This window comes from Takifugu rubripes, chromosome 7, assembly GCF_901000725.2.
Source record: "Takifugu rubripes chromosome 7, fTakRub1.2, whole genome shotgun sequence".
NCBI lineage: Eukaryota > Metazoa > Chordata > Actinopteri > Tetraodontiformes > Tetraodontidae > Takifugu > Takifugu rubripes.
In genome coordinates this window covers 7,680,475-7,702,051 of record NC_042291.1, presented here as the reverse complement: position 1 = coordinate 7,702,051, position 21,577 = coordinate 7,680,475, and the positions used below count along the sequence as shown (strand labels likewise).

At 44.2% G+C, this 21,577-nt stretch overlaps 1 protein-coding gene across 1 annotated transcript in view; it reads left to right on the top strand.

The window, feature by feature from the left end:
- The window catches only part of me1 (malic enzyme 1, NADP(+)-dependent, cytosolic), a 47,422-nt gene extending 26,923 nt beyond the window's left edge, over positions 1–20,499 (top strand). Inside the window, exons 4-14 of the mRNA XM_003965892.3 lie at positions 8,862–8,937; positions 9,993–10,154; positions 13,682–13,785; positions 18,268–18,377; positions 18,471–18,568; positions 18,647–18,760; positions 19,314–19,419; positions 19,483–19,625; positions 19,691–19,864; positions 19,992–20,090; positions 20,165–20,499. Coding sequence (XP_003965941.2) covers positions 8,862–8,937; positions 9,993–10,154; positions 13,682–13,785; positions 18,268–18,377; positions 18,471–18,568; positions 18,647–18,760; positions 19,314–19,419; positions 19,483–19,625; positions 19,691–19,864; positions 19,992–20,090; positions 20,165–20,332 — 1,354 coding nt within the window. The 3' untranslated portion in view covers positions 20,333–20,499. The remainder of the gene's footprint in view (positions 1–8,861; positions 8,938–9,992; positions 10,155–13,681; positions 13,786–18,267; positions 18,378–18,470; positions 18,569–18,646; positions 18,761–19,313; positions 19,420–19,482; positions 19,626–19,690; positions 19,865–19,991; positions 20,091–20,164) is intronic.
- Positions 20,500–21,577: the final 1,078 nt, after the last annotated feature.

Sequence of the window (21,577 nt, the reverse complement as noted above, 5' to 3'; positions counted from 1 at the left end):
CAGAGGAAAATATCCACTGCCAAAAAGCCCTGCCCACACCTCCCCACGTACCAGAGGTTTAAAGAATCGTAAATATGAAGGAGTTTAACTCAAGAGGCTGTGAGCTAAAAGAGATTTGACCCACCAACAACAGCCATGTTCGGGGTAAAGGTGTTTGACTTATCTAATTATCGATGCAGGGCGTTCTTCTGGGTCAGAGATTAGAGGTCAGGTGCACCGTCATGTGGGAGTCTGACTTTAAGAAACTGTTCCTACCTCAAGCTGCACTCACAGGATGTTCTCACAGGATGACGAAAAAACTGGCACACGCCGTCTCTGTCGGCTGCCATCACTCCTGGTACGAGGTGCTCGGAGGTTACGATGATGGGCTTCGGCCCAACTGTGCATCTGGTTTTCTGCTCTGTTCATTTTCCAGGTGTGGCTTTGTACTTGAGTCAAAGTGATTTTGATTTTATTGACAAGTATTACCATGGGAGCTGGGGGTGGTACTAGTAGATACAGATGATCTCAGTTTAAGGGGGGTACCGTGTACGACCACAGACAACAATCAGTGTCATCTAATAAGCTCATGTGCCTTTTAGTTGCTGCCTCACAGATACTCTGTCTCTCTTTCTCTCTCTGCCTCTTTATAATTACTCTCAGGCTAATTGTGCATAACGCTAAAGAAGAAAATAAATATAATCTGCACTAGTTTACATCTGTGTCAAATAAAATCTCTCACATCTCAGCTCAGCTACATTTTGTACATTCTGCACAAACCTCTGAAATAAAGAGGAAAAACCATATGCTTCAATGATGCGTGAAGTCAAAACCCTCACAGTCAGCCATTTTTATATGATACTATTGTCGAATATTCCGATTTCTTTATTTTAAAAAGGTCAATAAATAAGTAAAATTCCATTTACCAACTCCTCTCATCACGTCTGGCTACTGAATCATGCCCCAGTGAAACGGTTTGGACTGTCTGGATCACTGAGCGTGAGTGAGCTCCACAGCTTGCCGTCCTGAAGCCCAGCTGATCGTCTGATTTACTGTTGTGCTTGTTTTTCCAAGTGTGGCTCATTATATTTCAGTTCCAGATGCATTTTGTTTGTTTTTTTTAGCTCCAGACTTTGCTGTGGGAGTAAGGGAGCAGGGCGGTGCCCTATATCAAATTCATCTGATGCAAACCAAAAAAAACCAACAGATTTTCTTTTATCTATGATCGGAAATGTTCAAACTTTACAGGCCAACAATAATTTGTCCCTCTTTGTGGTTGTTTAATGTTCAAGTTCACATCATTATGTCCTTTAAAGAAAAGGTCAGTACCCCTCTGATGAAAATCCCATATCATGAAAAGAAACTTCAGGGCTAAAGAGTTCTGCCTTATTTCTGCAGCCCGTAAACAACATTCTTCAAAATATGAGATCGGAACCTTTATTCTCACTGAGGACGTGCATTCAAAGCTTCATGTATTGATTCCTCTTTTCGTTTTAAAGATGTTTTTGCCAGACCTGCTCTTTATTTCCCATAAATCAAATCCTTTGGACTGTGCAGACTGCTCCAAACAATGAGGCTTGCAGCCCTTTCTTTACAGGGTGCTGGTTTACAGTGTCTGTTTAGCAAACAGGCCTAAATCGTAAATGGAACTGAATCAGCGTTTTATTGCAATAGGTCACTTCGCCCCGCAAGGTCACACCTTAATCATCAATCTCAGATAAGGACCCTGTAAACAGATACCTGGCTTAATGTATCCTTAGGGCTGCTCTTTTTGTCGGGTGCAAGTCAGAATTTTATCCATGTAGTAAACGAACGTGACGAGAAAGGGCACTAAATGCTCCTTTGTCTTTGTTTTGACATCTGCCTGGCCGGTTTTTGCAACTAAAGCTCGTAGCTCTTGTGTGCCGTTGGCCCATGGTCAGACACTGAAACCCTGAAGCTATCCATCCGCAGGGTTGTGTGAACTGTGGAATTACTCAAAAGGCTTTCCAAATATTGTCTAAATATATCATGGTGCTGCAGTCGGTTTCAACGCAGCACTGGAACTGGTAGGAAAGCAGACCGGTTCATACTATATCCAAGGAACTGACCTGCTAAAGATCAAACTCAAGCGCTGTATGAACAGATTGTAGATGTACGAATATATTTAAGCCAGTCATATTGCTGCAAATTGGTGTGTTTAAGCACGTACAGAAGGTCAGTTCAAACTGTAAACCAGACTGGAGAGACTAAAGGAAACTGAGCTAAATGCTTAATTGCCAATCTAATGGGATTCTCTTGTGAATCGCTCTCCAGAGGTCTACAACTGCATTTACATCTAAACATTAACATTTTTGTAAGAACATTCAACATTTTACACCCCACATTTCCATGTTACACTTTGCTTATGTTGGAGAATAGAAAGGGGACTGTGCCATTGATGATTGAGGAGTTACGTTTCTTTTCACCTCACAATGAAAGTCTCATGTCAGGAGTTTGGAACCAGGATTCTGTCTCATGGGCTCGAGTTCAATAGTTTATTAAACACATGTGAAGCTCACAGCTCATACTTTAGGACTAATAAAAGAAGCAAGTTCATCAAGGACAAGGGCATTTCTAAACAGTTAAAAGTCCAGAAAAGGCAAAGAAAACAATACTTAAATGCTGTGAACATAACTGGGGGAAACAGGAAGGGGAAAGGTGGAACACCGTGACCCGACAGAGGGGAAGGCGGTGACGATTGACAGCACACATGCAGCACATTAGAGGAGACAGCATCAGGTCAGGTGAGACGAATGAGTGTTGCCAAACTGGGGCCAGAGCAACACTCCTTCAAAACAAAACAGGAAACAGGAGAGGAATACGGCATAACTGGAGTGAACATGTGAACCCACTCAATGTCTTCTGATTGGAAGAGTAGAAAATGTAACAGGAGGCTCAAACGCCGTCGGTGTTGGGGGGCAAACGGGCCTGTTGTTCATCACCGATGAGCTCACTGTCTGGTCTCTGCCCAGTCACTTGACCCTAGACTTTTGTATTTCCCTTCTTTTCACTTGGGGAGATTTGTGATGTTCTCCTGAAACCATCTACCTCCATGTCGCTTTAAGCCGAAGAGAGAAATTCCCACATTCACAGAATTCAGAAGCAAGAAAAAGAGCTGAGATTTACCCTTTTGAACCATACAAAATTAGGCAAGAATGTCTATGAAGTCTGTGGAGCAGAGAACAACGAGTTCCCGGCTGCATCTTTTGGATGGACGGACAGACACCAGTCACTCATTTAGGAGGAACCAGACAGATTATCTAGATTGTGGAACATATTTGGTCTAGAATGAGGAACCCTCTTGGTCCATCTACTCCACAAAGTCCCATTTTATCATTTCTGGTTACACTTTGGGCTGAATATTTGTCTCTCTACTCACTGTGTGATACAATTCCAGTTTTTTCCTCGTCTCTATTACTTTTTTAATCTGAAGGCTCATCATTAAAGCTCTCATCAACATGTCGGCACGCATAGGCAGACAAATGTCTTCATGGTTGGGAGATCAGAAAGTGACCATCAATCATGGCTTGACTGGACGTTACGAGGATGCTAATATTCCTTAAATGTGGCTGTAATCTTCATAATAGATTCGAAGAGAGACACTCTTGTCCAATTCCAGCCCAACTGGTCTGTGCACATGCAGGAGTGGATCCGCTTCCAATCACATTTTCTGGCAGCATTAGCTCGACCTTCAAAGCTTTGGAGCGAAGGTGTTCACGCACACGTTTAAAGTCAGACATATTTCATAACATCTTTTCAATTGAATTGGGACTTTTGGAGAATTGGAATTTTGTGATTCATTTCAGCCCTGACAACTGTTGCTAATAAGAAGCAGCATTCAGCATTTTCTGGCCAAGGTGAAGCGTCAGTGTTTGCCCCAAACGTCAGCAAGAAAACCTGGTGCAGAGGACCCAAACTCCTGTCTGCCAGCTGGGTTCATCAGGTCCGGTGTGACTCATTCAGCGGGGGCCTTTGTGATGGCATCAGAATTTTCCAAACGTTTGTTGCACCAAGTTATGTAAGACTGTCTGAGAAAGACTTTGGACTCCCGGCTCTCTGGACCGGGCCTCCAATTCTCAGGAGCAGCCTCCGAAACCCCAGAATCTGTCGCTCTCCGGTGGCAGCTTAGAGCCGGAACGGACCCAGCTGAAGATTCCATGGATTTCCACAGAATTTCCTTTAGAATTCCTGAAAATATGCTCTATTTTGATCAGGGAAGGTTAATTATGGCCGGGCTTGAATTCAGTGGGTTGCAGAAGAATGACACAGGGGGCGGATTCTGGGCTGTCGGAGACCAGAAACTGGACGCCGGTTCTCGCTTGTGTAAAAAGAGAGGGTGATTTATGTGTTGAATGGCTGTAATGTGATGGAAGCTCGCGCCTCTGAGGGTGAGAGGCAGAAGAAAAGTGCTTTGTTTTCAGAGATCCGCGCATGCGGGGCAGAGGAGCAGGAAGGCGAGTGGACGGGGAGGAGAATTCCTGCACATCTCACTTCATTTCTAAGTGATGAAAGCTGCGTTGAAAGAAAAAAAATGGAACAGCACAGTTGCTTCGTGCTCGGGACGAATCCCCGGAAGGGATATGCAAATCAGCACTCATCCACTCTCTTGGAAGTTTAATTCTTCCGATTGATTGATTAATGGGTGCAGGGCAAACAGCCCTGATAACAGTTTTTGCATCTGTGGTTTAAACTACATCCCTTTTAGATGGATCCCTTTCTCATTCTTTCCTGCAATGTCTTATTTTATGCATATAGAGAAGCCTCTCACGCATTGCTTATTTTGAGGCTGCAGCCAGCTGGAATGCGAGTGTTCATATTGTTCTTTCCTTTACCGTTCCAGTCAGCCTCTGCGCTGTCGCGTGGCATCAGGATTCTGTTATTCCTGATTCCAAGAGCACACCCTCCCTAACTTCATTTCCTTGGAAAATGATCGGCTATGAGAGAGAAAAAAGACTTGCTGAAACGGCGCGTAGATGCTTCGAGGCGTTGGTTTTTTATGATTCAGCACAAATCAAAACATGGACCCAAACCCAGAATGGTGGCTTTGTTGGGATCCAAAGTTTAGCTTGATGCCAGATAAAATAACTCTGATGCTCGTCAAATTAATTCCAATAATTGGAGTCACTCTTTTAATATGTGAAGCTCGTATTTGACTTATTTCATATTGGATGTTTTAAAATCACTTCTTTCCTTTATGAGCGCGCAGGCATTCCTTCAGCTTCATTTTAAGATGACATTTATGGTTTTGCTTCATTTTCTCTAGATTAATTGATTTTTGTTCTTACCTTTCTTTGGTTTAAGTTTATTTTGTCTTAAAAAGGCTCCACTTTAACCTTGAGTTAAAGGTACTTTAGTCAGTTTCAATCAAAATGCTGATCTTTTCTTTGTATGTTTCTGTGTTTTGTTTGCAGAAAAAGGCTGTAAAACTTTCCACCTTTGATAAGAATGATCATTCAAACAGGTCAGGTCATGATTTAAAGGGGGAAAAAAGATTTCTAAACCTTTCCTCTTCCTTCAGCTTTACGTTGGCGTGTTCCACATCTGAAAGACACTTCAATTTCACTTGTTTTGCAGGAACTTTCTTGTTAAAAAGGAAAACTTCTTTCAATGATCTTTGTATTATTTATTTATTTTTAACATTATTAGGGTTAAATCACCCCCTCAACCCCGTGATCATGGGAACTTGGTGTAGAGACTTCTGCCATGTTGTCACACTGCTGATTCAAAGTTTATTGGATTCAGCAGATTGGCTGTAGAATTGCCTGAATGTATCAAATATTTAACCTTAATAATGGGTCCAAGCTGCCAGGCCAAAAAGATCGCATTCTCGTGGTCTCTGAGTGGTTTCTATTCTGGGACTGAGCTGATATCTCTCTCAGAGCTGCGGGAAACCTCTGGAGTTCAGGTCAATGTCTAGACTCAGTGGTCATGAAAGATCTGGTTTAACACTTCCAGTTAATGCCGAAGGAGATGGAAGACACTGTTGCGTCTGCATCACCTGCAAAGCGACTGGGGGACCATCCTGAATGAGGTTAAAGAGAAAATCCCAACCCAATTTGCTATAGTGGGACTATTTTCACAGGCCAGATCACAGATGAAACAAGAAGCATTTTCTCTCCGCTTTACATCAATCTGTTCCCTCTGTGGAGCGTCTCATTTCAAGGTTCTGGTTCCAATTACAGAGTTCCAAAGAAAACCAGTGAAAAGAAAAAAAAAACCCCTCCCTGTCATATCGAGCTCAGAGGACACAGACGGATCAGTAAAAACTGTCTGCTGGGACAGCGTTTTTACTGCTTTAGAGCTCTTCTTGTGCATGACATTTACGCTGGTTTCTTTTCCCTGCGGTTTGCGACTGCATGGAGTCTAAAAGCCAAGCACATGGCTGCTGGGGGAATTGTGTGGACGGCGGGCAACAATCGGCGACCTCATGGGCTTTCCACTATTTTAAAGATACGGTGTGGAAATCGATTCTTGCACGTGGCAGCCGTCGCGGCCTTCCGCAGACCCGCAGGTTGGATTTTTGTGTCAGCGGTTAGGCAGTTTCAGGTTGTTTTCTTTACCACGTGTGCTCACCACACGTCTTTAGGGTTTCATGGCCTGTTTTCTGCTGGACAAACTCATTTCACCATCCAGTGGCAGCAGCCTTTGGTCAAGCTGAGATTCTAACCCTATTGGTAGATAAGAAATGTACATCTCATGGGTTTATATCCCATTATTTGGATTTATTATTGAGAAATCAACCTTGTATACCCTTAAAATATTGTTAATATTTAAGATGATTGATTTCAAAAGCACTTATTTATTGCTTGCGACGGCGCCGGGGGGGGGGGGGACTTAAGAAATATTGATCTGTTCCTTTTCATTATGCTGGCAGCGTGTGTCGTGACATCATGACACTGTGGACGAGCTCTGTTGCTGCTGCAGATGCCTGATGAGATTTAGGTCAAAGTCCGTATGTGTGTGTTTTTAGGTATAATAACTCACTGCTGTAGCAGTCCGCCGTACCTCTTAAGGCCAAAGGTCACGAGGGCAGCGCTCATCTGGAACTGCAGAGTGGCAGAAAATGGGGAGTGGACGGTTGAAGAAATAAAGTGGAAGGGAGAAATAAACATCTCTGCAGCGCTGCCTGTCTGCACTGATCATCAGGACAGGCTTTTTCTGCAGCATTCAAAATGTGGGGTCTTTAACCTTATTGACCCTCTTTCCCATAAATACGTCCTTCCACGTGCCGGCAACGGCAAATGATGCTGCAGCGTCAGGTGAACATTTGGAAGGGGCTATTTTTTCTTTGTTCTGGACGTCTAACAAGGAGAAATCGACAGCTGCGCAGATGATTGCTCACGTGCCTTTCAAGTCCACCGCTGGCACACTTCTAGCTGCACATTTTTGTCACAGATGTATTCAGATGTGTGTTTTTGTGTGGCCAAAAAAGTTGAGTTCTTTGAATAAACGCATGCCAGATGTCTGTGGCCAAGCAAACTTTACGCGACCCGCTGAGCCCTTTGTGAAGGGAGAAACACAAGTCTTCATAAAAGGAAATCCTAATTAGTTGCCCTTTTTTGAAACCCCCGTTTGTTTGTTTTTAACCATGAATCAGGGTTGCAACTACAGGGGACCTTCAGTGCTAATGAATCTGCTGGCTATTAAGACAATTATTCTCAGTCAGGAAAAATCGACCATCTGTGTTCAGATGTGGTCTCCTGGCCACACCTAAAGACTTTGCTTCCCACTAATATTTACATAGTATCACATGCAGATGGATCCAACAATCAATAGGCACAAAATAAAGTCCAGATTTTATTTCTCTCTTCTTTGTTTTGCCACTGAAAACCAAAACACTCACTTTTAAAATCTGCACATAGAAAAGGAGCCTAGAAACATCACTTGCCTTAGTACATTTGTCTAAATCTAAACATTTTCAATTCAGTGCTCCCATATGTATATGGAGACAAACTCGGTGATGGCCAACACCTATAACCTACTTGGTGAAGCTATTTAATGCAGATCTTGTATTTATCACAAACCTTAGCATGCCAACACTAGCATTTGTTATCTTACATTAAAATTTACTGTAACTAATGTAATGTCGGTGCACATGTTTCAATTACAACAAAAAAGTCATTTGAGGTATAGAAATTTACATTTATATGATAAATTAATTCAATTATTGCTATAGAGCTTATCACAGGGACATAAGATTTATGTGCAGTGGGCCAGCTAGCTTAGCTATCTCCTTGTTTTTGTTCGAGGATGTTCGCACTCCCCTTTTCCTACCACATTCCCAACTTATCAAAACATGTTTAGGTGAAACCTTTATGTCTCTTTCTTCATCTCACTGTCTATTTTTTAACAAGGTGTCAGACTGGATTACTTTTGACATTTTTTCATTGTCTTCAGCCCTTCACCTGCCATGCCTTCTATTTTAAGAGCAGATTCCAGGCAGAGGGCAATGTTTTTACTATCACCAGCACATGTAGGAGGTGTTGCCAGTGACGGTAACCAGATGCTTTTGTTGAGTATTATGATGCGGGTGGTGAAAAAAGGGATCTTTTTCATCCGGAGATTATCCACCAGAGAAGGATGTCCATGGTTTGGAGATAAAAAGGGAATGCTTTGTAGAAAGGAGGTGATAACTATGATTAATGATTATTTGGTGACGCTCAAGGCTCCGAAACGAAGCAGAGTTTCCTCAGGATCTGGGGTCAACATTAAAATCCCTGAGACCATCATTCTTTAATCAAGTCCTTGTCGAGGCCAGAAAGAGAGAAAACCCAACTGTACATACTCCAAATAAAGAACAAAAGTTTACTTCTTGATCCTTGATATAATGATTTATGGTGTTTGTTTTTCTTGTGTTGCAGAGGGCTGTTCATCTCCATTCACGACCGTGGTCATATTTCCACATTGCTCCAGAACTGGCCAGAAAAGGACATCAGGGTAAATCGCTGCTACTCTTGTTGTCACAGTGACTAAAATATTGACTAATTGGTATTGAATAATTGAATATTGGTTCTACACAATATACAGTATATTACAATATATTTGTACAGAAAGGAAGTAGTCAATTATCTTTATTGAGGTGCAACTAAAGATGATGTCTAAACTATTTTCACACCTTTGTGATAAACTATCTGGAGTAAAAGCGTTCCATCTTATCACAAGGCTGAGGACATAAAGACTCAATGTACACAACCATAAATTGCATATACTGACTCTATTGTGCTGGGATGTTGATATGTGTCACTCTAAAATACTCGCGGAAGAGTTGAGACCCAGTACAGACGGTCCAGGTGATCCAGGACACGCTGGAAGAGGTGGGTACTGTTCGGTAAGGCTTCGCCAGCCATGGCTGGAATGACGGAACCAGTTGGCATTCCTGGCATGTCAGATATACCTGCAGCCTGGGCCACCTGCTCATAGCTGTCAGCAACAGGGGCAATTAGCTCAGCGCTGGCCCGCTGCCCCTCTTTGTCAGGGCCATCTTATCGTAAAGTCTCCTAATGCTGACTTTTTACGTTCAGAAGGGCAAATGGGAGCCAAAGTCATCCGCAGATAAGCCCCCGGCTGCATGGCTGTCATATTAATGAGCGATCATTGGAAAAATGGGAGGGTGGTATTAACAGTAATAAATAGTCATTATAAATTTTATATACTGAATTGGGAGCCTAGTGACAGCCTGCAGGAGGGACAAGGCTGGAAAGCCGTGGCACCATCTGTAAAACACTGGAACATTTTAAATCAAACACTTCTGCTGGTTATATCAAGTCTTACATAATTGATTTGTTTTACGGTGTGGAAATAACCTGGAGTGTATTTGCAGCCTAATAAGTAAAGTGACTTTTGAGTGGAAAGCCAGGAGGGTGTGGGAGGTTCTGGCTGGCCCTGAGGAAACAAAAAGGGTTGTTTTTGTTGAACTATACCACTCAGTCCAGCTTTTCATCAGATAAAGCATTTCAGAATATGGATTGTTTATGTTGTGTTGGTTTCTGCAGGCTGTCTGCGTGACAGATGGGGAGAGGATCCTGGGGCTAGGAGACCTGGGCTGCAACGGAATGGGCATCCCAGTAGGCAAACTGGCCCTCTACACAGCCTGTGGAGGGGTGCCACCACAGCAGTGTCTGCCTGTCATGCTGGACGTGGGCACAGACAATGAGGTATGAACCAGGAGAGGAACTTTAATGACACAGTAGAACAAGTGTTCTTTTATATTCAATCTCCAACACGTCAAATACATTTTCACACGTTTAACAGCACATGGCAGCTTGAACAACTACCTCCACAACTTTCCAGTGTTCTCTGGAACAGATGTGAAACAGCGTCATGTTTTCAGCCCGGGCCGTTTCTGGCGCACGTGTCCTGACCCTGTTCAGTTGGCCTTTTCACCAAATGAACGGAACGAATAAGGCAGATGTGAGAGGACCTTCTTCACCTGGAGTCTTATTATACCTCTACATATCATCCCTGGAGGGAACTTATGGAGCTGCTCACGTAGTGCTTTTTCATAGTTTTCCTCACCTCGCTCGTCTCGGCTGCCTCAAAGAAATTAAAAATGTTAAAAATAAACGAACCTGACATTTATAAGTAAGGTGCTCCTCCACAGCAAGGGCCTTAGCAGTCAGGAAACACCCTTTACTTAAGCAAAGTAAGCAACTCCGCTGAAGGCTGCCAACAGGGAAAGCACCTTTTCTCCCCTGCCAGACTGTGAGAGCAGCAGCCAAAATATCTGCCCACCTACACCTCCTGTGTGGCCTCTGCTCTCAGTGACGACTTCTCTGACGGATGATTTAAACTCTGGCATTAAAACACTGTTCCCGGATCCTTAAACACACTAAAATTAGTCTGCGCACACTTCTATATATACTCTCTAAGTCTTGCTGATGGGTGTGGCGGCTTTATTCTGCCAGCACAGCTGAGCTCAGCTTGTATGCAACTGTCCACGTTTTGGTCGTTTAAGTTTTTGTCTCAGTGGGATTAAAGTCTTGTGAGGATGATTGTGGCTTCCAGGTCCTCCATCTCTGTATCTTTTACAGGCCTGGCCTCCACACTGTCCTATCGTACAGCCTATTCCTGCACTGTCATCAGAAAACTGGCTCCGTGTCGATCACGTCACTGGGCTTGGGTCATTCCGGTTGGAGGTGATAGGCTCGTCTGCAGACGCTACGGCGCCCATTTTAGTCATTTAATTCGAGATCAGATGCACTTTTCTTGCATTTTTGAAGACAACCAGGACACGATATCTCCATCAGCTGTTGTGAATCAGTGCACGAGAGGAAGTGATGAAGCCAAGTAAACAACAGGCTCGCACCATATACCACAGAAATATGTTGTTTGGCAGATGTAAACAGCTGTCCTTTGTCTGCACGGAGCTCTACAGCATTTCAAAACTGGTTGCAAATCTGTCAGTGATGAGAGGAAATACAGAAGAAATGGGTTGTTTACAGCCTAGATTCTGTCGGCAGCATTCCCGCACATGCATGTCAGCGGGTCTGCTGTTGTTTTCCCATCTGTTTAGAGGTGAAACGTACCTGTTTGCCCCTCTTGCCCCTTGGAATCCCATCTCCTTCTGCGCCCGTGCCTTGATGACATGATTAATGCGAGAAGGTGATGGAGGTTGTGATAGCTCGCAGTGGTACCTCTCTATTATTAAAATAACTGTTATTATGGGATTATGTTTGGGTAAGAAATAGATATGAAACATGAGGAAACTTCCCGTGAAGGAAGCAGATGGACCGTCTGACCCCTTTTCTCTAAACTACAGTTGCTAGATTACAGCTGGTCTGGGTCTGGTTAACAGGAACCAACACATCTCTCTACACAAATGAGTGTTTCTTTTTTTCATGCAGATTAATATGAGAGCTGTGCAGGATTCTTTAAGAAGTAGTGATAAACCGTCACTATCTTATAGTTCTAATCTCTCTGGTGCCTGCGGGTGTTTATCCTTTATCCTCCTGTTAACTCTCTGGAGTGAGAGAATCACCTGGAATAACCTCCCCCCCGCCTCTCTCTCCCTCTCTCTCTCTTTCGCTCTCTCTTTCTTTCTCTCTCATACACACGCACCGAAGTGAGAATCCATGATGTCATCCTAGACAATGTGTCGTTTATACGCCTGACTTTATCTAGAACAAATGCTGGCTTCTCATCATTATTCATGGAAGGGTCCTGCTGAAATAAATGGCTGAACATTGTCACTGTGATTAAAAAAATATCCAAATAACAATTATTCTACATGCTAAATACAGCAGAAAGAGTTCACACTGAATCTGCAGTGCAGCAGAAGCTTCCCCCCTCAGCTCATATGAAAATGTTTAGCTTGTTTTGGTTACGGTTACACTCGGCTATTAGTGGCCATTAAAAGACTGCCAGGAAACGAGTCATCAATGTCAAATAAATACGTCCTTAAATAAGCCTGTAGACATGGCAGCTCTTGACCCCGCCATGGAATGGTGACTGCTCCATTCTGAGGCATCCCAGTGGCAGCCTGTAATCACACACTGGAGTCAAAGTCCCAGTCCTGAAGCGTGACATCATTAGGGATACACTTTCCCATCCTCTATAGGCTTAATTTCCCTGGGAGCTAAACTGTACAGAGTCAAATACATTAAGATTTGTCCTCTGCTGCACCATACATGCAATACTGTTCAAGCAGGCACACACCAACCGAGCTCGGAGCCCTTTCCTGTGCCATCTCTATATATTTTATATGCTGAGAAGGAAAAGGAGAAATGTCTTTATTGGACAAGAATTCAAATAAAATGTTTATTGTCTCAGAGTTTAAAAAAAATATGTGATCCATCCATCTACTGCTTTTTCCTGGTTTGAGGTCAAATGGGTTTATGGAGCAGGACGTGACAGGAATCCACCCGGACAGGTCATCAGTCCACATGGCAAAAATGTTTATTTCTTTTTCAAATTTGACATTTAATTATGACATTGACTTAAATACTTCCTAGAGTCAGGCCTCAAGAAGCTATTCAAGGAACTGAAGGTTTGGCACTTTTTCTCCGGGTGTGTGTGTGTGTGTGTGTGTGTGTGTGTGTGTGTGTGTGTGTGTGTGTGTGTGTGTGTGTGTGTGTGTTATTGTACATGCTATGTGTTAAAAGATACACATTCTACTAGCAAATTGAGGACATTTTGACTGGTCCTCACATCTTCAAAGGGCTGTTTGAGGGTTCAGACTCTGCCTTAAGGTCAAGGTTTGCATTGGGTTTAGGTCTAGGTCAGGCTTAGGTCAGGTGTAGGCACTTAGCTCTGGTGGCTAGGGTTTTGGTTAGGGACTGGAGAATGGATTTTATGTATAATGGTCCTCACAATGATAGAAGTACAAAGATGTGTGTGGGGGCTTTTCTTACATTCTTCTTTGAGAGAAAAACATTTCCTTACATTTCTTGTTTAACCTGCATGGAAAATTGTTTTATTGAATTACAATTTAAAACAACAAAAGTACATAGGCAAAAATGTATTGTTATTTTATCATCCTCATGAAACATATAGGGATCAAACCTGTTGTACCTGCTCCCGCTTAAAGGATAGAATTCCTGACTGAAATCAGCAATTCCCCTCCATTTTGGATCAATGACCTCCACAGAGTAATCGGACGTTCTCCAGTAGAGATAAAACCTTCAAAGCAAAGCTGTCTCCTTCATCAGGCCTTGTCAGATTGTCTTTCCATGTGTCCCTGCAGGCCCTGCTCAGAGATCCGCTCTACATTGGACTGAAACATAAAAGGGTGCGAGGCCAGGCCTATGACGACCTGTTGGATGAATTTATGAAGGCTGTTTCAGAGAGGTAAGACAATTCTGGCCCTTAGATCTCCCACTGCCCACCGTCTGTGGGCTGGCTGCTGCTGGCATGTTAATGTAGACAGCACATGGTGCTATTGAGAGAAAAATGTTAAGCAGTTTAGCACAGTTCCTGCGTGCAAGGAGAGCCAAAACCTGTGCAACTGGACGCTCTGGAACTCAAGTCCAGATAATGGTTTGGTTTCTTTGGACTTTGGTTGCTAATCGACGCCAATTAAAACTCAAGCTGATAGGAAAGATGGAGTCAGATGTTTTGAACTGAAGACCTGTTTCCTGATATTTGTCATATCTCTCATATATTGCATGATTCTTCCTACCTGTGTCATGCTTCCATCCCAACCACGCACACACATGGGCCTGGTTAACAAAAGTCCTAACCCGGAGAAACCAGACCCAGAGGGAGAGTCCTGGGCCTGGGCCCCCTCCAGCTGGCACCAGGAAGCCACGTCTCTAATAACCGGGTAGCTTCTCAACTGCAGGGAGCAGTGAAGCTTTCTCCTCCAAGGAGCCAGAAATTGGTGGAAAATGAGTAATTATGGTTCTCCAGGATCAAGCGACTGATTACAGTTCTGCTTTCTCTTTAGTAATATTCATGTTTAGCTTTCGGAGGAACCAACCAAAAATATAACTGAACGGCTCAATCGTCATTAAATACCAAAAGTCTGGAAGGAGCCGTGACTGGAAATCCCTCTGAATGGTTACTGATGTAACCTGGACTTGATTCCAGGCCAGGCAGCCATTCTCCTGCTCTACTGTTGAGCTCGAACAACCAGCAGGTGTTGTTTGATGCTCTCAGGCAGAACGGAATTATCCCTAATCCCACGATTCCCGCACACACCCTGCGAGGCACTTTAAAAGTTTCTTCAAAGTTTACCGTCATATTTATCTTCCTTCTTGTTCTTTTGTGAGCTTTTTTCCTTTTTAATCCCTTTTCCAAGTCTGTAGAGTGGAAATATGGATGAATACAACTATTAAAGTCCTCTACCACCGTAGTTCATGCAACAGGAACTCTTTTCAGGCCAAGCATACACATAATTACACCCTAATGATTGAATAATAGCCCTAATTTTCAGGGATATAATTAATGCTCTTATAGGAGAGGTGTCAGAAGTAATTTGTGTTATTTGGCACAATAGATTCCAGGTTGTGTGGTATTTAACCCCGGCAGCCTGCAATCGTATGGCCTTTTTTAGCAACAGCACAGAGGTCCATAGATGGATGGATAGATGGATTGAGGAGGAGAGGAATGAAAGTAGAATGCATCTATTTTCCTTAATGACAGGTCTGGAGTTTGAGAAATAACGTGTGTTGAGACCTGCTGGTTCTCCTGAGAATGGGTGCAGTTGTGGGGGTATATTAATGCTCCTGCCACAGATTCCTGTGGGGACGGAGCTATAACAGAGACCCCGTGTGTGTGTGTGTGTGTGTGTGTGTGTGTGTGTGCGTGTGTGTGTGTGTGTGTGTGTGTGTGTGTGTACACACCACTACACGTATATTCACACAGGTTGAACAGCTGTGTTTGGACAGAGCCAACCTTGCTGGTGACCTTCCAGCCTTGTTCTTTATGAATTTATATCCTCCCCTCTGGCTTCAGTCTTCAAGCTGCAGGTTTGTTTGATGGAGACCTTCATCAGACCTTCATCATGCCTTCATCGGGATCATTCATTCATAGGAAGACGCTTGTCATCTCCTGGTCCACCTTATTCAAGTCATTAACACCAAGTGGTCTTATCAGAAGAAAAGCCGCAGCATATCTGGGGTCTTTGTTGTCTTGGAGGTGTTTGCCAGAAGGTTAAACAAAGTTAAGGCGGCAAATGTCAGCGCCTGCTCTTGTCTTACTGCCTTGGTCGCTTCCCAAATCCCTCTGTGTGGTTTGGAATAAATCAGTCTAATGAAAACACAGGACTTATTGGATGTTTTGGAATGCGTTATGAGAATGTATGGAATTTTTTAACTTCTTACACAAAATGAGGAGATCTTATCAGGTCAAAATGAGAGGATAATAATGTTCACATGACAGAGCTCACCATGTTGCCTCTATAACACACACACACACACACACACATGCACGCGTGTGGTTTTTCTGTGCGCCAGTTCTGGCAGGTCATGTTCTTGAGCTAGACAGCTGTTGTATTTGTTATATTTTGATGTGGTTGTGGTTTAAAATGTCTTCATGGCATCGTTCAGCACCTATGAACATGTACAGGCGGGGCCGTTCTTACCTGTTTGGACACGGTTGGGGCCGATATGAGTCTTCTCGCTGCGCGATCACACCCTCATCCTGTTTCAATGATTTAAACTAAAAGGAGATGTAAAAGAGTCTGAGTCTCAAGTGTTTTGAGGTAATTAAAAGCTACTCTCTCATCCATTTCAAAATATCAACGTGTTTGATTTTAGTCTGTATTCCACAAGAGGAGGTGAAGGAGGAAACAGAAAGAGGTTAGATTTAATACCCGTGTTAAAGTTGTAAATGGTGTAATGATAAAAGCACTGCTGTCTTTGGGTCTGTGCATCCTTCCCTGTTTCATTTTCCCATCTTTTATTGGATTTTTCTCTGCACAGTGGGAAATAAAGCCTGGGTTTTGAATCTCAGGGTGTGCCCGCTTCACTGCCCTTGATACTTAAGCATAGATACAAAAGCAAATCTCACTTTCTTTGTCCAGGAGACTCTTTTTCGCTCCTCTGCAAAAGAGAGTGCATTCTTACATTTCCGTCTGCCATTCAGGAGGTTGTCAAGACGAGGCAGCCGATTTTTTACGGCAGAATAGTAACTAAGGAACACATATGACCTTTGATGATGCTTTAGGCAAACACACACATTCACACAGCCATGAATCAAAGAGCTTTCTGTCTTGTTCTGTCTTTCCACATTTCTAAAACCAAAGCTAATAACTGTGTAGCTTCAGGAGCAGGTTGGTATGGAACAAAAGACACCAATTTAAAGAAATCCCGTTGACATTTCAGTTAGAGACAGGACCGGTGCTGTAATGGACTGGATGAGAGAGGGGGTTCTGTTTGGGATAAGCATGTGCAGATCTGTGTGAGGACTTGGATCAACCAATCAAGGGAATAGCTGACATCCTTGAACTGAGAACACACGCAGGATTCGGGCATGAATTGTAAGGCGGGGGCTCCACCGGCAGCTGGGCCCGGCCACCTCTGTGCCCGCCTGTCTCCGTCTCCTAAAGCCCCAACACAATGAAAAGTTTACGGTTCTCTTCTTGGGCTCATTACTCATCCGCTCTGTGCAGCCTCTCAGTGCTTTAACGCTGCGCTCTGCTTGATAGAAAACACATTTCTCTCTGCAGCGTACTGCCGTGCTGGCAGGAAGTCATGGGAGCTGTGGCTCTCTGTACGAGAAATCCCTGTTTTCCACAGAGGAAAAGAATAAGATGACCCAGTGCTGACAGTACCTCACCTGGACATCCTGTTTTATTGCCATTACTCGGGCCGGCTGTCTTTTCTTTGCCTTTCTTTGTCTCGCCTCCACTCAAGCGTCATCTTCACCCTGTTGAATATTGGCGCCGCTGCTACTGCAGCATATAAAACAACAGCGTCTGCGAACAATGACATTTCCAGGGCTGGGTGTGATTGGTGGTTTGACTGAAATGCAGAAGAAAGTAAAGGTTTGTGCAGGCTGCAGGCCCGGTGTTGCCACACAACACGCAGATCTGCAGCGCGATGTAACTCAGTATTTCATTTTTCTGCCACTTCGTTCAACTAGCAAACACACTGATGGCACAGATTCGCCCGGTGTTGATTTGTGTTGTGTCTGATGCGACGTGGTCCGCCTTCACCACGCAGAGGGCAAGGGTTACGTCCTTTTCCTACAGCTGAAACACAGCCATCGCAGCAAACATCCAGTAAATTCCTGAGCAAAAGTCCATCTGTTGAAAGGCACTGGAACTCCACTTTGTTGCAGCTCAGTCCCAGTTACAGCCTCATAATTCTGACCTTAACTCTTATTTCTTTAGCATGATGTTTGCCTGGACTCCCTGGCATGAGCGTCGCCTCCTCTGCTAGGTGGTCTGAGCAGCATCTTGTTAATTGGAGTGCTACTTTTTTACTGAGAGACTGGGTGGGCTCTGTATTCTTTTCCATCATATGTGGTGTTTGGGGGGGGGGGGTTCTGCTCTCCGTGACCTCCCTGACGGAGCCTCTTGTCAGGTGCCCCCGTAAAGCCACAGAAACAGGTGTCAGCTTGTCAAATGTCTGTTAAACAGCAGACAGTAAAGGCTTTTTAATTTCCACTTTTGACGAGACTTGTAACAAATGCAACATTTTAATGAGGCTGTGAAGGTTCAGGGAACCTGATGCACCCTGAGGTCACCATGACCGCCCCCGGGTTCTCACCTCTGAACTTTGTGCTGCAGTGAGAGAGCGCCCCCTAGAGGACGGACATGTCTTACTCGCCCTCTGTGCGTGTGTGTGCAAAGGCCCGGTGAATGAATTCTTCCTGGTGTTTCAGGTATGGAATGGACTGTTTGATCCAGTTTGAGGATTTTGCAAACATTAACGCCTTTCGTCTGCTGAGCAAGTACCGCAACAAGTACTGCACCTTCAACGATGACATCCAAGGTAACACAAAACTCTTCATTCCTTAACCACCCAGGTATAAGACCAACTCCAGCATGTCCATCTGGAGGCCAAATTACTCTGAATTCTTCGCAGGCACGGCTGCAGTCGCGGTTGCTGGACTGCTGGCTGCTCTCCGACTCACTAAGAGCAGGATGTCTGACCACACCATCGTGTTCCAAGGTGCAGGAGAGGTACGTGTCACATTTCTGGTAGCAGAGAACTTTAGGGAAAAGCACAATGTCTTTATCAATGGACGATTTCCCATTTAGGCAGCCATGGGCATCGCTGAGCTCATCGCCATGGCCATGGAGAAGGAGGGCCTGACTGAGGAGGAGAGTCTGAGGAAGATCTGGATGGTTGATTCCAAAGGTCTCATCGTCAAGGTGCCTCAGTTCAGCACTGCAAATACATACCTGAGTATAAAGAATCTTACAGCATATTTGTTTTTGGCCATCGTAAAGAAACACACGTCGAAAGTAATAAAAAAAATAAAGGGAAGAAGATGAAAACATCAGGTTCTGCAATTAGGAAGAGTTAGATTTGTTTTTCTCTTAAACGGTTGTTCCGAGGTTTGGCTTGGGATCTTTGTTTAAAAAAAAAAAAAAAAGCAAGATGACCACTGACATCTGTTCCACATCTGCTTTGTCCACAAGATCTATGTTATTAATCCCACCTCCTCCTCCTCCTCCGCTTTACCTCCTGGCGTTTTTACTCTTCCTTCTTCTCTGCCAGCGGTGCTCCTCTCACTCTTCCATCCCACCTGTCTTCTGCACATTCTCGCCTGTGTTTTTCCAAACTGGATGGAGATGCTTCAACATTCCTTCAACATGGAGGGAAAAAAACACATGTGGACCATCAACACGTTTGCTGTTTCCATCGCTGGTTTAATGTCTTTTTTTGGTCTCCTGCGTGATCATCCTGTCTCCAACTCATCAGGGCCGAGAACATCTGACTCACGAGAAGGAGAGGTTTGCTCACGAGCACCCGCAAATGAAGAAACTGGAGGATGTGGTTCGGGAACTGAAGCCCACAGCCATCATTGGTAGGATGGTGCAGTTGGTGGTTGGAGAGAGGCGGCAGACAGAGTGACGTCTCTTTGTCTCAGGTGTGGCAGCGGTTGCTGGAGCCTTCACCGAGCAGATCATCAGGGATATGGCTTCCTTCAATGAGCAGCCAATCATCTTTGCCCTCAGCAACCCGACCAGCAAGGCCGAGTGCACGGCCGAGCAGTGCTACACGCTGACAGAGGTACGTGTTCCAAACACCCCCGAATCTGTTCCTGGAATGTGAATAACCACCGATATGTCCTGCAGGGTCGGGGCATTTTCGCCAGCGGGAGCCCGTTTGACCCCGTCACGCTGCCTGATGGGAGGACCCTCCATCCTGGTCAGGGGAACAATGCCTACATCTTCCCCGGGGTGGGCCTGGGTGTCATCGCCTGCTCCATCAGACACATAACAGAGGAAATCTTCCTCACCGCAGCAGAGGTCAGTCATTGACCTTAAAATTACGATACCGTCAAATGACTGACTTTCTATTTCATTTTCTACTCTTTGCTCAGCCGAATTACAGTTGTAAATTGTTGAAATATCCACCTTGTCTCCCTTTCTAAAGGCTCTGGCTAACCTGGTGACAGAGAAGGATCTAAATGAAGGACGGCTGTATCCTACTCTCAACTCCATCGGGGACGTTTCTCTCAAACTGGCCGTTAAGGTGAGAGAGAGTGCCCACACAGAGCAGCTGGAGGCTCTGGAACCGGTAAAATGATATTTCTGTAAACTTTACAGATCATGGAATATGCCTACGGACACAACCTGGCCACCCTTCGCCCAGAACCATCCGACAAGGAAGCGTATGTGCGCTCGCTCATCTACAGCACTGAATACGATGACTTTACTGTGGACTCGTACCGCTGGCCAGAGGACAGCATGACTGTCCAGTCATGCAAACTTTAATGTAGCTCAAGTAAGATATAATTTTACAATGAGAGATTATATAAAAATGTTCCAGGGATAGGTTTCTCACAATATTACTTTTTAAAAGAAAGTGCTCCCTTTAGTTCTACTTGATTGTACTGACTATAATCCAAAATTTTATGTGCAATAAAATGTTTTGAGTAATACTTTCTAACTCCATTATTACATTACTTGTGTAATATTATTATATAGGTCCACATAAATTGTGTATGTACACTGAAAAGAAATACATGAAACAAAAATATCCTTGTCTTTTAACTCCCCCTATCGGCAGTATTCTATAACTACTATATTGATATATTTTTAATTGTACACACAATTGGACTGTGAATGTATGTGTGTTTTTGTGCATAAAACCAAGGATGATTTTACATTAATTAATCGATCGCTGGCGAGACAGGACAGGACCAGAGGCTTTGTTTGGACTGCTGCCCATTCCAGTCTGAAATCAATAGAGGAGCAGGCAGACCAGTCAGCATCCAGTGTTGGGCGTCTCACCCCGGGCAACATTATTGTGAGAAGAGCTTTTGTTTTCCTTCTCGCTCCAAAGTCCCGTTGAATTCCACCCCGGGCAACCACCCCTCTGACATAATGATCAATATGTCTCAATGTCAACACATGCAGTCAGACCATTAAATGACGCATCTCAGTTCCATCACTGCGGTCGTCTGCACTTAAAGTTCTCGAATTAAAGGCCAAGTTTTCCAGAGAAAGTCATCTCGAACCAATCACAAGCCCCAAACAAACTTCTAAATTTGACTTTGTTGCAATTAGTGACGTCATCAGGAGCAGATGAGGTATAAATCAGCTGTTTTTGACTCTTTAGAGTGTTTGTTGCTTCTCTTGTATCTGAACATGCTTGTAAATATTAATTTTAGAAATTGGAAATCAGCGTGTTCCCGTTCTGAAGGGCTCCTGCATGCTCAGGCCTCTGAAGGGGAGCCCTGTCAGCTCTGAGAGGTCTCACCTCCCGTCAGAGAGTGATGGGAGGTGAGACATGATTGGTAGATGTGACCCCTCATCATTTTGACCTTGTTTACACGTTCATTAAATGGCACATCGTTGAGACCTTGTGATCATTACCAATCAGTGAAGCCCCCTTGGGGTGTGTCAGCCTGCCTGAATCGGTCTACCCATCCTCCCTGATGCCTGTCTGACATTGAGCCCCAAACCCTCCCAAACTGCACACCCTCACATCCCCACCCGCCAACAGTAGTTCAGACT